Genomic DNA, 15962 nt, shown 5'->3' with positions numbered 1-15962 from the left:
CTGTAGATCAGGCTGGCCTCAATCTCACAGAGATCCACCTGCCTCTGCCTCCCGAGTGCTGGATTAAAGGCGTGCGCCACCACCGCCCGGCTGAAAATAATTTTTAAAATTGGGGGTTGAAGAGACAACTCAGTGGTTAAGAACACTTCGTGCTCTTTCAGAGGACCTGGGTTTGGTCCCCAGTGCCCACATGGTGGCTCACATCACAACTGGCTATGGCTCTAGTTCCAGGAAGCTTATACCCTCTTCTGGCCTCTGTGGGCACCAGGCATTTATATGGTGGACGACATTCAGGCAAAACAACCATAAAGAAATTAAATAAATTTTTTTTCTTTGGTTTTTCGAGACAGGGTTTCTCTGTGGTTTTGGAGCCTGCCCTGGAACTAGCTCTGGTAGACCAGGCTGTCTCGAACTCACAGAGATCCGCCTGCCTCTGCCTCCCAAGTGCTGGGATTAAAGGCGTGCGCCACCACCGCCCGGCTTAAATAAATTTTTAAAAATTGATTTCATTAAAATAATATTATTAAATCTTAAAAAAAACAGCAAAATCCCTAATATTTTGAAGTCAGACTCAATAGCAATGTGTGTGTGGTTCTGTAGTCGCTGTCTGTGGGGGGATCTGTGTGTGTGGTTCTGTAGTCGCTGTCTGTGGGGGGATCTGTGTGTGTGGTTCTGTAGTCGCTGTCTCTGTGGGGGGATCTGTGTGTGTGGTTCTGTAGTCGCTGTCTGTGGGGGGATCTGTGTGTGTGGTTCTGTAGTCGCTGTCTGTGGGGGGATCTGTGTGTGTGGTTCTGTAGTCGCTGTCTCTGTGGGGGGATCTGTGTGTGTGGTTCTGTAGTCGCTGTCTGTGGGGGGATCTGTGTGTGGTTCTGTAGTCGCTGTCTCTGTGGGGGGATCTGTGTGTGTGGTTCTGTAGTCGCTGTCTGTGGGGGGATCTGTGTGTGTGGTTCTGTAGTCGCTGTCTCTGTGGGGGGATCTGTGTGTGTGGTTCTGTAGTCGCTGTCTCTGTGGGGGGATCTGTGTGTGTGGTTCTGTAGTCGCTGTCTGTGGGGGGATCTGTGTGTGTGGTTCTGTAGTCGCTGTCTGTGGGGGGATCTGTGTGTGGTTCTGTAGTCGCTGTCTGTGGGGGGATCTGTGTGTGTGGTTCTGTAGTCGCTGTCTGTGGGGGGATCTGTGTGTGTGGTTCTGTAGTCGCTGTCTCTGTGGGGGGATCTGTGTGTGTGGTTCTGTAGTCGCTGTCTCTGTGGGGGGATCTGTGTGTGTGGTTCTGTAGTCGCTGTCTGTGGGGGATCTGTGTGTGTGGTTCTGTAGTCGCTGTCTCTGTGGGGGGATCTGTGTGTGTGGTTCTGTAGTCGCTGTCTCTGTGGGGGGATCTGTGTGTGTGGTTCTGTAGTCGCTGTCTCTGTAGGGGGATCTGTGTGTGTGGTTCTGTAGTCGCTGTCTCTGTAGGGGGATCTGTGTGTGTGGTTCTGTAGTCGCTGTCTCTGTAGGGGGATCTGTGTGTGTGGTTCTGTAGTCGCTGTCTCTGTGGGGGATCTGTGTGTGTGGTTCTGTAGTCGCTGTCTGTGGGGGGATCTGTGTGTGTGGTTCTGTAGTCGCTGTCTCTGTAGGGGGATCTGTGTGTGTGGTTCTGTAGTCGCTGTCTCTGTGGGGGGATCTGTGTGTGTGGTTCTGTAGTCGCTGTCTCTGTGGGGGGATCTGTGTGTGTGGTTCTGTAGTCGCTGTCTCTGTGGGGGGATCTGTGTGTGTGGTTCTGTAGTCGCTGTCTCTGTGGGGGGATCTGTGTGTGTGGTTCTGTAGTCGCTGTCTGTGGGGGGATCTGTGTGTGTGGTTCTGTAGTCGCTGTCTCTGTGGGGGGATCTGTGTGTGTGGTTCTGTAGTCGCTGTCTGTGGGGGGATCTGTGTGTGTGGTTCTGTAGTCGCTGTCTGTGGGGGGATCTGTGTGTGTGGTTCTGTAGTCGCTGTCTCTATGGGGGGATCTGTGTGTGGTTCTGTAGTCGCTGTCTGTGGGGGGATCTGTGTGTGTGGTTCTGTAGTCGCTGTCTCTGTGGGGGGATCTGTGTGTGTGGTTCTGTAGTCGCTGTCTGTGGGGGGATCTGTGTGTGTGGTTCTGTAGTCGCTGTCTGTGGGGGGATCTGTGTGTGTGGTTCTGTAGTCGCTGTCTCTGTGGGGGGATCTGTGTGTGTGGTTCTGTAGTCGCTGTCTGTGGGGGGATCTGTGTGTGTGGTTCTGTAGTCGCTGTCTCTGTGGGGGGATCTGTGTGTGTGGTTCTGTAGTCGCTGTCTGTGGGGGGATCTGTGTGTGTGGTTCTGTAGTCGCTGTCTCTGTGGGGGGATCTGTGTGTGTGGTTCTGTAGTCGCTGTCTCTGTGGGGGGATCTGTGTGTGTGGTTCTGTAGTCGCTGTCTGTGGGGGGATCTGTGTGTGTGGTTCTGTAGTCGCTGTCTGTGGGGGGATCTGTGTGTGGTTCTGTAGTCGCTGTCTGGGGGGGGATCTGTGTGTGTGGTTCTGTAGTCGCTGTCTGTGGGGGGATCTGTGTGTGTGGTTCTGTAGTCGCTGTCTCTGTGGGGGGATCTGTGTGTGTGGTTCTGTAGTCGCTGTCTCTGTGGGGGGATCTGTGTGTGTGGTTCTGTAGTCGCTGTCTGTGGGGGGATCTGTGTGTGTGGTTCTGTAGTCGCTGTCTCTGTGGGGGGATCTGTGTGTGTGGTTCTGTAGTCGCTGTCTCTGTAGGGGGATCTGTGTGTGTGGTTCTGTAGTCGCTGTCTCTGTAGGGGGATCTGTGTGTGTGGTTCTGTAGTCGCTGTCTCTGTGGGGGGATCTGTGTGTGTGGTTCTGTAGTCGCTGTCTGTGGGGGGATCTGTGTGTGTGGTTCTGTAGTCGCTGTCTCTGTGGGGGGATCTGTGTGTGTGGTTCTGTAGTCGCTGTCTCTGTAGGGGGATCTGTGTGTGTGGTTCTGTAGTCGCTGTCTGTGGGGGGATCTGTGTGTGTGGTTCTGTAGTCGCTGTCTGTGGGGGGATCTGTGTGTGTGGTTCTGTAGTCGCTGTCTGTGGGGGGATCTGTGTGTGTGGTTCTGTAGTCGCTGTCTCTGTAGGGGGATCTGTGTGTGTGGTTCTGTAGTCGCTGTCTGTGGGGGGATCTGTGTGTGTGGTTCTGTAGTCGCTGTCTGTGGGGGGATCTGTGTGTGTGGTTCTGTAGTCGCTGTCTCTGTAGGGGGATCTGTGTGTGTGGTTCTGTAGTCGCTGTCTCTGTGGGGGGATCTGTGTGTGTGGTTCTGTAGTCGCTGTCTCTGTGGGGGGATCTGTGTGTGTGGTTCTGTAGTCGCTGTCTCTGTGGGGGGATCTGTGTGTGTGGTTCTGTAGTCGCTGTCTGTGGGGGGATCTGTGTGTGTGGTTCTGTAGTCGCTGTCTCTGTGGGGGGATCTGTGTGTGTGGTTCTGTAGTCGCTGTCTGTGGGGGGATCTGTGTGTGTGGTTCTGTAGTCGCTGTGTGTGGGGGGATCTGTGTGTGTGGTTCTGTAGTCGCTGTCTCTATGGGGGGATCTGTGTGTGTGGTTCTGTAGTCGCTGTCTGTGGGGGATCTGTGTGTGTGGTTCTGTAGTCGCTGTCTCTGTAGGGGGATCTGTGTGTGTGGTTCTGTAGTCGCTGTCTCTGTGGGGGGATCTGCAGCTCTGGCTTGAACCAGCAGGCACCCATGGAGCCCTGGAGCAGCCTGTGGTGCCCTGGCGACAGCCTTTCAGCGGCCTCATTGGCCCTCTTGCAGGCACTTTAGGAAGAAGTTTAACATCTACCTGGTGTCCGTCCCTGAGATCCTGTTCATGCTGTCCATCTTTGGGTACCTGATCTTCATGATCATCTACAAGTGGCTGGCGTACTCGGCAGAGACCTCTAGGGAGGCCCCCAGCATCCTGATCGAGTTCATTAACATGTTCCTGTTCCCGTCCAGTGAGACACATGGCCTCTACCCCGGGCAGGTGAGTGTTCCTCCTCTGCTTGGCAGTGACAGCCCCTGCATTCAGCCTTCTCCAAGTAGTCTGTGATAAGGAAGACCACACTGAAAGCAAGATTGTGAGAGGATTCTACTAGTGTTCCTGGTTTTCCTTTTGCAGTGATCTCAGGAAGTTACTAACTATAGTTTGGCTCCATTTAGATTTTTTTTTTTTGTTTTGATTTTCAAGACAGGGTTTCTCTGTATAGACCAGGCTGGCCTGGAACTAGCTCTGTAGACCAGGCTGGCCTCAAATTCAGAGTTCCGCCTGCCTCTGCCTCCAGAGTGCTAGGATTAAAGGGCGTGCATCCTAACTGCTCTAGCTAGATTTTTTTTAAAGTAATGGAATGCTTTATAAGTTTACATGTCACCCTTTCTCGCAAGGACCACGTGAGCTCTGTTTGGTTCCAATATTTTAGTGTGATGCCCAAATGAGCTCCCGTTTAGAATTTGTGTGAGTGTGGGTACCTGTGTCTTCAGGGAGAGGTCAAATTTGGATGCCATTCCTCAGGCACCAAGCACCTCTCTTTTTTGTTGTTATTCTTTTTTTTTTTTTTTTTTTTGGTTTTTCGAGACAGGGTTTCTCTATGGTTTTGGAGCCTGTCCTGGAACTAGCTCTTGTAGACCAGGCTGGTCTCGAACTCACAGAGATCCGCCTGCCTCTGCCTCCCAAGTGCTGGGATTAAAGGCGTGTGCCACCACCGCCCGGCTTTTGTTGTTATTCTTGTCGTATGTGTGTGTGCATGTGCATGTTCACGTATGTGTGATAGTCTATCCCTGATCTGGAATTGTCAGAGTAGGCCAGGGTGACCAGTGATCGAGCCCCAGGATCTTCTGCCTCTGCTTCCCAAGGGCTGGGTCACATATAAGCTTGTACAGCCACAGCGGGCTTCGAACTCAGTTCAGACTGAGGCATTACCAAAACCTCCATTTAGATTTTTTCTAAAGCATTTTACTGTTTTCAAAGCAGTATTTCAGTGCTGTGTCCTGAATGTTGGGAGCTGGAAGAAGTGCAGAGGGTCCCTTGGTCACAGGGACTTAGCAGTCATCTGTCTTGTGCCCCTGGCCCTCACAATCTACTCTACGCCCTGTGACACGGTGCCGCCCTTCCATCTTCCTGCCTTCTCCCCTACACCCGCAGGCGCATGTCCAGAGAGTGTTGCTGGCCCTCACTGTGCTGTCGGTCCCTGTGCTCTTCTTAGGAAAGCCGCTCTTCCTGCTGTGGCTGCACAATGGGCGCAGCTGCTTTGGTGTGAGCCGGGTAAGTGCGCTCCCTGTGTCCCGAGGTTCTGATTCCTCCACAGCTGGCCTCATTTAGAGCCTGGATGTTGCTGTTGGGCTGCAGCTGGGGAATAATACTGTTACAACATGTTCTCACAGGTGTTCCCTCAAGTCTCTCCATGGGCACTCCTGGGTGTAGAAGTGGAGGTGTCAGGTCAGGGGGCACGTCTGCATTTGCGTTTTGAGGACCTGCTGTACTTCTCTAGCAGCTGGACCATTATAAACTCCAGCAGGAATGCTCTAGGCTTCCAGTTTCTTGATCCTTGCCAACACTTATTATTCTCCACTTCCCGCCCTTGTTCTTTGACACTGCTCTTTTATCATTAGAGCGGTTACACACTTGTAAGGAAGGACAGTGAAGAAGAGGTTTCTTTGCTGGGCAGCCAGGACATAGAAGAGGGGAGCAACCGCATGGAGGAAGGCTGCCGGGAAGTGACGTGTGAGGAGGTGAGCTTGAGATGGGTTGGGTGAGAGGGGATGCTGGTCATTGGCTGCACTAGTGTGGTTGTCTGGTTATTATTGTATACTGCAGTTTTCATTCGGGTCAAGTTCACAGAGCAAAGAAAGCAGAGTGGGAAGAGCCAGGGTGCTGCAGTCCCTACCCTCATGGGGACAGCACCCTCTACCCTCCCTCCCCAGCCTTAGGCATGAGCTTCCCCTGTGCACCTGTAGCTGGGGAATGCCCATGGGAGTGCTGGCTAGTTTCGGAGCTGGTTCAGATGTCACTGAGGTCTCTACCATGGGCTTTTGTGGCAGTCGCAGTTCTAGGCTGGTGCTTGGTCGTAGAGAGGGGACTGAAGCTTGAGTAGAGTCAGGGAGCTCGTGTGGGGAGGGGGCCGGTGAGTCCCACTCCCACTGAGAGCAGGACTCAATCTCAGACCTGCTCTTTCTGGCATCGGCATGCTCTATCCTTGAGGCCGGCCAGGGACTCACAGTGGAGCAGGCTTGTCATATGGTGTCTAATGTTCTCTGTTGTCCCTCAGTTTAACTTTGGGGAGATCCTGATGACGCAGACCATCCACTCCATTGAGTACTGCCTTGGCTGCATCTCCAACACCGCGTCCTACCTGAGGCTTTGGGCCCTCAGCCTGGCGCATGCACGTATGTTGCTTAGCTCCGTGGAGTGTGTAAGCTCTCCAGGTGGTGTGGTGGACCAGGGCTCTTTGTTGTTTTGACCCACCTTCCTATCACGCAGGTCCCAGTCCTGGCCTAGGCACAGAAGGGCTCTGCGAACTGAGGGCCTGGTGACCTCTGGCATGGATGCTCTCCTCCGGTTCATGTGTCCAAGTGTATCCTAGCCATTGCTTTACTCACTGAGTGGAGTCTTTATTTCAAGCGAGTGTGGCAGCTGCTGAACTGTAGCTCAGACTCCTAGTGAGTCCTCATGCACGTTTGTTCATGGGCAGCTGAGCCCAGCGTGACTCAGCCTCTGTGTGAGACGCACCTGACAATTACCTTGACAATTGTAGTGAGAGCCATGTCACCTTTGCTCCAGCCTGGAGGTAACTGGCCACTGAATGAATTTACTTCACTGACAGTGGTTGGTATTCCATGACAAAGCCCTGGGACATGTGGCAGAGATAGGTAGTCACAATAGGGTACTGACCAACACGGGACAGAGTGAGGCCCTCTGTGTCCAAAGACAGTGAGGGTGAAGAGGCTGCTTGCTGGCAGCAGACCCAGACTTGAAACAGGTACCTTGCTAGGTTCAGACAGGACTCTCAGTCCGGGTCCAGGCCCTGAACTTGCTGAATTAGCAATAGGAAGGGATGATGGAGCCCCCTAAGATTGTTGTTCTTCACAGAGAAAGCAAGGAGGTTCGGGTCCTCTGCTCTGGGGGTAGGCTGACTGGTGGTCATTCCTGCTGTCCCGAGGGTGGTGAGAGGGCTGATGTTTTCAGACTGAACTCTGCTCAACGGCTTCCTTTGCAGAGCTGTCCGATGTGCTGTGGGCCATGCTGATGCGCGTGGGCCTGCGTGTGGACACCACCTACGGGGTCTTGCTGCTGCTGCCTGTCATGGCTTTCTTTGCAGTTTTGACTATTTTTATCCTTCTGGTCATGGAAGGGCTTTCTGCATTTCTCCACGCCATACGCCTTCACTGGTGAGTGTGACATGTATCCTCAGAACGTATTTTAAAGTGGAAATGAGGGCTAGAGAGATGACTCGTGGCTGAGAGTGAGCTGCACTTCCAGAGGACCCACGTTCAGTTCCCAGCGCCCATATCAGGCGCCTCACGGCTTCCTGTCACTCCAGCATAAGGTGTCCAGTGGGTGCTCCGTTCTCTGCAGGCACCTACACTCGGGTGCACATACACAGGACATGCAGTGCTATACACGCATAATAAATCTTTTTTTTTTTGGATTTTTCGAGACAGGGTTTCTTCGTAGCTTTTGGTTCCTGTCCTGGAACTAGCTCTTGTAGACCAGGTTGGCCTCGAACTCACAGAGATCCGCCTGCCTCTGCCTCCCGAGTGCTGGGATTAAAGGCATGCACCACCATCGCCCGGCTTAATAAATCTTTTGAAAAGGGTGCAGGAACTGGCAGGAAGGCTCAGTGGGTACAGATATTTGCTCCCAAGCCCAGTTCAGTCAGCAGGACCTGCATGGGGACGGAGAGAACCGATGCCCAACAGCTATCCCCTGACAGTCGCATGTGCTCATGTTAATAACTAATACAGAATTAAAAAGCCACCCCTTAAGGAAAAAATACATGTATGTAAAACCCCTTTCTAAACGCAGTGCTTATGATGGCTAGCTCCTCCCACCCAGCTGTGAATTAGCAGTTCCGAAACACAATGCAATTTATCACAAGTAAAAGAAAATTTCTCTCTGTGATGCAATAGTGTGTTCTCCCTTTTTGTTGTTGTCATTGTTTTTATTTTTTTGAGATAGGGTCCTGCTGTGTAGACCAGGCTGGCCTCGAACTCAGAGATCTGCTTGCCACTGCCTCCCGAGTGCTGGGATTACAGACAGGTGCCACCATGCCCAGCGTGTGTATGTTCCCACTTTTATTTACACTGGGACTGGCAAGTGTCACTGATGGCTTCTGGATTAGTACCTTCCTTGTTGTGGGGGCAGAAGTCAACTTGCAGGAGCTGGTTATCTTTATCGTGTGTCCTGGGGATTGAACACCGGGTGTAAGGCTTGGTGTCACATGCCTGTACCCCCTGAGCCCCCTGAACTGCCTCGGCAACCTCCAGGGTATTCTCAATGCTACTCAGAATGTGTGCCTGGCTGCTGCTCTGTGGTTCGAGTAGCCAGTGTGACAGGGGAGTCCTGGTGTCTTTTCCTCTGTGTCTGGTTATGGGAGCTGACACCTAGGGTGGAGGGAGCAGGGGACAGGGTGTTGAGGTGACACATGGGAGCCTGGCTGGATGGGGAAGCCAGTGTGGACTCGGGAGAGAATGACAGGGGAACATGTTCATGACAGGAATGCGAAGAAATGGGAAGATTTTATCCCAGTGTGTGCATAGAAGAGCTAAGGAACTCGGTCCAGTCTGCCCAGGTCTATGGTGGACCTTCTTCTTAAAAGAACTGTAGGAACATCATTTCACTCACAGTTCTGTGTGCAGTCCATGGTGGGGAAGGCATGGTGTTTCTAATACATATTTGTTTTTTTTTCGTAGGGTTGAATTTCAGAACAAATTCTACATTGGTGCAGGCACCAAATTTGTTCCTTTCTCCTTCAGTCTGCTCTCCTCCAAGTTCTGTAATGACGACGACATTGCATGATCACATGGCTGCAGCCGTCTTCTCTCAGGGCTATGGAGAATGATCATGTTACACAATTCCCTCAAGTCAGATTTCTGACGGGAAAATTCCACCCTCGATGATTGCCTTACGACTCAGCCAATGATTCTGTAAGATACACCTCTCCTCGTGTTGAAGATTTTGTAAAGCTCACCACTTCGGACACAGAAATTTCATTGGTTTTTATTATGAGCAAATGTGAGCTATGCCAACATTACATTAAAGATATTTTTTTAATAAGTGTATGATTGGAGGAGAAAAGCCAGCTGAATGGCTAGCTAAAATTGTTTTTAGATTCTTGATTCCCTTCCAACTTTAAAAAAAACACAAGAGTTGTTCCATCACGAGAAGACGTCAGATACCATAGTTTTCTTCAGACATTCTGCTGGGCCATCAGCAGATCCCCGCACCCTGCTGGCTCAAGAATGTGTGTGTTCTGCCTGGATGCTGTCAGAGTCACAGGAGGGAAAGGGACAGCACAGCAGATGGCTCTCCTGCTCGTTCTTACACGAGCCCTGCCCCGTTACCCTTGTCAGACCAGTCATGACAGTTGAACGTTCGGAAAGATGACTGTCCAGAGCCTTAAATCCTGGTGCGGCTCCAGAGAAGACAGGTGAAAGTAATGTGTATTTTTGTAGCAAAGAACAAATGAAGCTATTTTGCCACAGAGACCTTGCTTCTGCTGGGGGACAGTGTAATTTTTTACTTTCACAGTAATTCTAAATAAAGGTCTGATGGCCACAGTTTAATTTCTAAAAACTCTTGAGGTCAGTCAAAAACTAATTCTCACCAATCTGTTCATTTATCATCTCGAGCAGAGATCACCTGCTCCTGTGTCACTTAGCTCTGCACGAAGTGGGCTCGGCCCTGCTGAGCCCTGATCCCTGTCATAGGCTCATAAATTATGTTCATTCTCACATTTTACATTAACTGGTTTTAGATTAAGTATTTCAGAAAAGAAGTCTGCGGCTGGGGTGTGGCTTGGTTGCCAGATCCCCAGAATCACCTTGTGTTCCTAGCACTCAGAGGGTGGAGGCAGGGGGTTACCCTTGGCTGTGTGGTCAGCCTGAGGCCAGTCCAAGCTACATGGCATCCTAAAGAGAAAAGGGAACCTAACATGTTTCTGCCCTCTTGAAATTTTGACTCACGTGCTACTGCAGAGGTCCTGTTCATCCACCTGCCCCACCACTCCGTGAGGCCTGCTTGCTGAAGACAGTGAACTGCCCGTGCCGCAGCTGGACTGTAAGTCACTCCTCTTTAGCTGCAGCAGAGTCTGCACTGGTGGGCAGTGAACTCCAGCATCTGTGCCCTGTGTGCCAGCTTCCTGGTAGCTGTGATGCCAAGCCTACTGCGGCTGGGATGAGGTGGTGCTGCCCAGTGTTAAACCTGCTCTTACTCATATCCGTTGTCACTCCCACGATGTCACTTTCGGTTCTGGTCCCCCAGGGTCTCTGGTCCTCACAGAGATAACTGATTCCAGGGATAAGGACAGGAGATGCAGTTTTGGCCATGTTCACTGTCCTTGGCGTTGTGACAGGGCCACTTTTCAAGTAACTAGCATCTCTTACTGGGGTGAGAGAGTGACTTCTCAGCTGAGGTCTGTCCCAGTTACATGGAGTGTAATTACATGAGCAAATTACTCCTTTTGTGAACCCTCTGGAAATATAATTGATAGCATCATACAGAGGGAAGCAAGCAACTGCCTGGGTGGTGTGATGTTCGTCCTCCCTGTCACCGCAGAGCCATGCCATCTGTTCAGGTGTTCACTGCGTCACGTAGGCTTCCGTTGGTGGAGAGGCCGGCTATGACCAAGTAGAAGCAGGCAAAGGGGTTTGAGCACTTGGACTCCCCCACCATGGGGCCTGGGACAGATTCCGTTTCCCTCCAAGTCCTCTCCTGGCCTCAGTTCTAGAATCTGTATGTTTTGAGATGTTTAATGCCACCTGTGCAGGCCTTGGACTTGTACCTCTCTTGCCTCTACTCTCAGCTGGCACTACAGGTCCGCAGTGCTGGGTTTGACCGGGAGTAGCTGTACTGGCATTCGGGCCCAGTGCTCTGGCATAGGCCATAGACTATCCGTTGATAACTTACGGGGTTGGCGAATCAAGCTGTGATTTAGAGTTTGACCCATTTGGGAAATAAAAACACACAAAAAAGCTTCAGCCATTTATTTCTCCTCTGAAGTTTTTAATCTGGGGTTGCTCGCGTGCCATACTCTCCAGGCAGACCTTAAGAACTGTCCTGATGCTTTAATACTGGAGTTTGGAGTGATGTCTGTTCCGCCCCGGGACTGCTGCTGCCCAGATCTGCTCGGACACCACGAAATCCACAGGAACTTCGGGAGCCAGTCAGGACTGCGTCCTGCAGACGCATGAAGGACTAATCTCCTGTCAGTATGGAACTTCCTTTTGCTAGTGACAAATAAAAATATATTTTTGAGATGCCAGTGTCTTGTTTTCTTGTGATCCTGTTCCCTAACCCCCTATGCCAGGAAGAGCCAGTCCCTTTCCAGGGCCCCACTGGTGTTCGCCATGCCCTACCTGGAACACACAGGTGTTCTCACAGAGCCTAATCACTGAGACCAGTCCCGCCTGCCTGTCCTGCTTGGTTCGCTTCTGTTGCTGTGATAAACACCAGCCAAAACCACGTTGGGGGAAGAAAGGGTTCATTTGATCCTAGGTTATCCTCCATCATTAAGGGCAGAAGCCGCAGCAGGAACTGAAGCAAGACCTTGGAGGAGAGCAGTGCGTGCTGGTTTGCTCCCCATGGCTTGCTCAGCGGTCAGTCCAGCACCGGCTGGGCCCTCCTACATCAACCAGCAAGCAAGCAAAGGTTCTATAGGCCCATCTGATGTTGGTAATTCCTCATTGAGATTCTCTTTTCCCAACTAAGTGTAGGTTTGCATCAAGAGCTCACTGCTTCTAGTCCCGCCTGGCTCCGCCTCAGAGCCGTGCCCTTGTCACGCCTCAGTAACCAGCTTTCCTGCACTTCAGTTTTCCTACCTGCAGAACGGAGGGCCCTCAGCCTCACGCTGGTGCTGCCAGCGCAGACGCTGTCGCCCAGGTGCCCGTTGCTAGGGGCGCCGTTACCACGGACGCCACCCAGCTCCCGGCTCTGACCTCCCTGCGTCCTGCACCGCTCACGTCTGCGCCATGGACGACTTGCGGGTTCTGTGGATGCGCGACCGAGTGTACACGACCTTCGGCCTCACCAACCCCAAACTGTTCGAGGACCTGCTGAGTCGCAACGACAGTGAGGCGGAGGACCTCATCCTTCACTTCCTCAATCACGCAACCGACGAGGACTGCGCCTCCACGCTGTTCTTCTACCGCGATCTGGTGCCCGAGGAGGTGGAGGTGGAGATTGGTGAGCCTGGGCAAAGGCCAGCCTACACTCAGCACCCTGCTGGCATTTAGCCCTACTATGCGCCCGGGGGCATTAGAGGGAAGCGCTGCTATTCTCTCTCTCAAAGGCGCTGTGTTGCCCAGAATCTCTCGTCCTGTAAGATGCCTCCCAGCGGGAGGGTCCCAAGGCCAGGGTCTGCAGAGGTTCAGGGGAGCTCACCTTCCATGCCTAGCCCCCTACTCTAAAAAGCGGCAGCAGGCCGAAGTGCCGCCTGTCTGCAATCCCTGCTGAGGTAGGATCACCCGAGGACCATGGCAAGCTCAGGATCACCGGAACTCCACAGCCAGCGAGAGGCAGGAAAGGGAGAGAGAGAAGATTAGAGCGGGAGGGACCTAGCGTCAGGATACACTATGCCCTGCTCTCATTTACCTTGTCTTCATCATTTATTACACTGCGAGACAGGGGCTCATAGCCCAGTCTGGCCTGGAATTCACCGTGCAGCTCAAGGTACCCTCAAACTCTCAGCTCTCCTGCCTCAGTCGCACTAGAATCTAACCATCCCGGCCTTTATTTTCTTCCCCAAGTGGAACTTTGAACCTGAACACATTATCCCGGGCCTCTGGGTGAGGCCCATTTATTGCAAACAAATAAAAGCACAGATTTCCAGATAGAATAGTGGGATTCTGTACATATTTAGAAAGCAAAAACCCTGCACCACGATCCTAATTTCTTGCAGTCTCCAGGAGCTCCAGCAGCAGGCGATTGTCTCCTGCTGGGTCTGCTCTTACTGTAGCTATTGCAGTACTTACTGTACCTGCCTTCACTCCACAGTGTTTAGGTCTCCCTTTAGAGCATCCCCTGGGGCATCTCTGAGCCAGGGTGTTGTGGAGACCAGACTGGCCTTGAACTTGCTATTAGTGGGTAGTTAGCCTTGAACTTCTGTTTCCACCTTCCGAGCCCAGAGCTTGCAGGCCTCACTGGCACACTGGGTTCATTGGAACACTCTCCAGACTGCTCCCAGTGCTGCAGAGCATGCTATGGTGTGGTGGACCAAGCCGCTCTCATACCGGCGAAGGCGTGTCCTCAACCCTCTTCTCAACTGGCATAATTTTTCATGCTGGCCTCAGCACCATGATGTTTTGCAGTGACATTTCCGAATCCCTGTGGGGTGTGTCCCTATCCTTTGGCTCCACTTAAAGCAAAGGTTTGGCAACTGTCTCGTTTGGGGGTAAATACTATTTTGTATTTTCTTCCCCATCCTGGATCCATAAAGAAGAAATTCCTGTGGTCTCTGAAGAGGAGGCAGAGGAAGATGAGACTGAATCTCAGAAAGAAGAGGGTCCCGATAAGGTGACAAGTGAGTGTCTGGAGGGACAGAAGCCACTTCTCCACGGGGGTCTGTGGAGCTGTTGGTGGATATGTACACAAGGGTCCCTGGACTACCGTCACATGGCCTTAATAGGACAGCAGAAAACAGCAGAAGTATCTCAGGCCCAGAGGCCCAAGGTGTCCCCAGGGTCATACCCCTCTGGAAGCTTTAGGGAAGACCCCACCTTACCTCATTCCGCTGCTGCTGGCACTGGCATCCCTTGGCTTGAGAGTACACTAGTCCCTGTCTGGACTTACACTGCCACTTCCCTTACCCAGGCAAAGATTGAGGCAGTGTGTGTGTGTGTGTTGTGTGTATGTGTGTGTTGGGCAAATTTAGGAACAAAATAGGAATTCTTTTTTTTCTTTTTTAAGACAAGGCCTCAGTAGTAAGTTTGATCTAGCCTGGGCTACTTTTAAAAAGCAAAGGAACAAAACCCATAGCATAAAACTGTAGTAATATTTCATTTGTATTTTAATAAATAAAGCTTGCCTGAAGAATAGAATGCAAAACAGCCACACTAGCCAGCCATCCAGGCCAGGCAGCAGTGACACACACCTTTAATCCCAGCAGCCACACTAGCCAGCCATACAGGCCAGGCAGCAGTGACACACACCTTTAATCCCAGCAGCCACACTAGCCAGCCATACAGGCCAGGCAGCAGTGACACACACCTTTAATCCCAGCAGCCATACTAGTTTGCCATAAAGGCCAGTTGGTGGTGGTGGTGGTGGTGCACGCCTTTAATCCCAGCACTAGAGAGGAATATAAGGCAGGATGAGACAGGAACTCGCTCTCTTTCAGTCTGAAGATTTCAAAGAGTTAAGAGCTCTCTAGTGGCTTGGCTGCTTTTGCGTTCCTGATCTTCAGGTTGAACCCAATATCTCTGGGTTCAAATGTCTCTGGCATTTTATTATTCATGTTACATTTGGTACCCAGCATTTGGGGTATGAATTCGTGAAGAAGCTACTGGCACAGGCTGGAGCTTCATATGGGGCTCCAGCCCTACCCAGCTAGACTTTCTTTTCTTTTTCCCCCAAGTCTCTGAGTAAGTTTGGGCTTTTCCTGTTGTAGCCTCTCCAAAACAGTCTCCAGTTGCCACTCAAATTCCAGAAGCACCTGGGCTCTGAACTCCACGGGACTCGCTGGCCCTAGACTGACTGGTTCTTCCTTCAGGCAGCTCTCGGCCACTCATGCTTTTCCCAGAATCCCCTGTGTGTTTTTCAGACCCCCCCCCTTCTCTCCCTCTTTTTCCCTCTCCCTCTCTCTCCTGTGGGTTGCAGGCTCTCTCTGAACCCTTTCTCGCTCTACTGCCAAAACTAGGTAGCTACCTTGAAATCCAGTCAAGCCTTTACTGTTCTACTCAGTAGCAATAAGCCTCATGTCTTCATCAACATCTTTGGTAAGTTTGGTAAGACAACTGGGTGGGAATTCTTTTTTTTTTTTTTTTTTGGTTTTTCGAGACAGGGTTTCTCTGTGGCTTTGGAGCCTGTCCTGGAACTAGCTCTGTAGACCAGGCTGGTCTCGAACTCACAGAGATCCGTCTGCCTCTGCCTCCCGAGTGCTGGGATTAAAGGCGTGCGCCACCATCGCCCGGCTGACAACTGGGAATTCTTAAAGGGAGGAATTAGGTAAAAGAGAAAGTTTTCCCAACATTAAAAAGTGGGAAACACCATTATAATGGAGGGAATTAGGTCTCTGTAAGATAATACGCTGGACAGTTTGAAAATGTAACAGTTAAATAGAGAGGCGATCTCATTTAGATGGGATTTATGTAGCGTCAACTGTAAACATTATCAGCTTTATCATTTTTGTTTCATCACTAAAAAAGTTGGTTAATCTGAGTGATACAGGACTTAGAAAAATATATTAAAACAGATCATAGAGATATTAAAATCCAGACAGAGGAATTTAATGGAGAACCAATTACAGCATTGCATTATAAGAATAGAGAGGAACAGCTGGGCGGTGGTGGCGCACGCCTTTAATCCCAGCACTCGGGAGGCAGAGGCAGGCGGATCTCTGTGAGTTCGAGGCCAGCCTGGTCTACAGAGCTAGTTCCAGGACAGGCACCAAAGCTACAGAGAAACCCTGTCTCGAAAAACCAAAAAAAAAAAAAGAATAGAGAGGAACAGCCTAAGGTTTTCAGACAACCAACTTTAATAAATCCTGTAACCATACAGGAACTGCCAAATGGCAGAGGCTTCTGTGCCAGTGTTAGATTTAAGGAGATTC

The 15962-nt window shown here is 51.3% G+C and overlaps 2 protein-coding genes across 2 annotated transcripts in view; both read left to right on the top strand.

Moving 5' to 3' along the window:
- Positions 1-9772, top strand: part of Atp6v0a2 (ATPase H+ transporting V0 subunit a2) — a 29265-nt gene extending 19493 nt beyond the window's left edge. The window contains exons 15-20 of the mRNA XM_075978713.1: positions 3757-3967; positions 5123-5242; positions 5590-5709; positions 6246-6363; positions 7194-7365; positions 8890-9772. Of these exons, the coding sequence (XP_075834828.1) occupies positions 3757-3967; positions 5123-5242; positions 5590-5709; positions 6246-6363; positions 7194-7365; positions 8890-8995 (847 nt within the window). The 3' untranslated portion in view covers positions 8996-9772. The remainder of the gene's footprint in view (positions 1-3756; positions 3968-5122; positions 5243-5589; positions 5710-6245; positions 6364-7193; positions 7366-8889) is intronic.
- Positions 9773-12151: 2379 nt separating this feature from the next.
- Dnah10 (dynein axonemal heavy chain 10) overlaps positions 12152-15962 on the top strand; it is a 122020-nt gene continuing 118209 nt past the window's right edge. Inside the window, exons 1-2 of the mRNA XM_075978710.1 lie at positions 12152-12379; positions 13632-13715. Of these exons, the coding sequence (XP_075834825.1) occupies positions 12166-12379; positions 13632-13715 (298 nt within the window). The 5' untranslated portion in view covers positions 12152-12165. The remainder of the gene's footprint in view (positions 12380-13631; positions 13716-15962) is intronic.

The sequence above is a fragment of the Microtus pennsylvanicus genome, chromosome 1, assembly GCF_037038515.1.
Source record: "Microtus pennsylvanicus isolate mMicPen1 chromosome 1, mMicPen1.hap1, whole genome shotgun sequence".
NCBI classification, from domain to species: Eukaryota; Metazoa; Chordata; class Mammalia; order Rodentia; family Cricetidae; genus Microtus; species Microtus pennsylvanicus.
The sequence above is the reverse complement of the archived record's forward strand: the minus strand, read 5'-3'. Positions and strand labels throughout refer to the sequence as shown.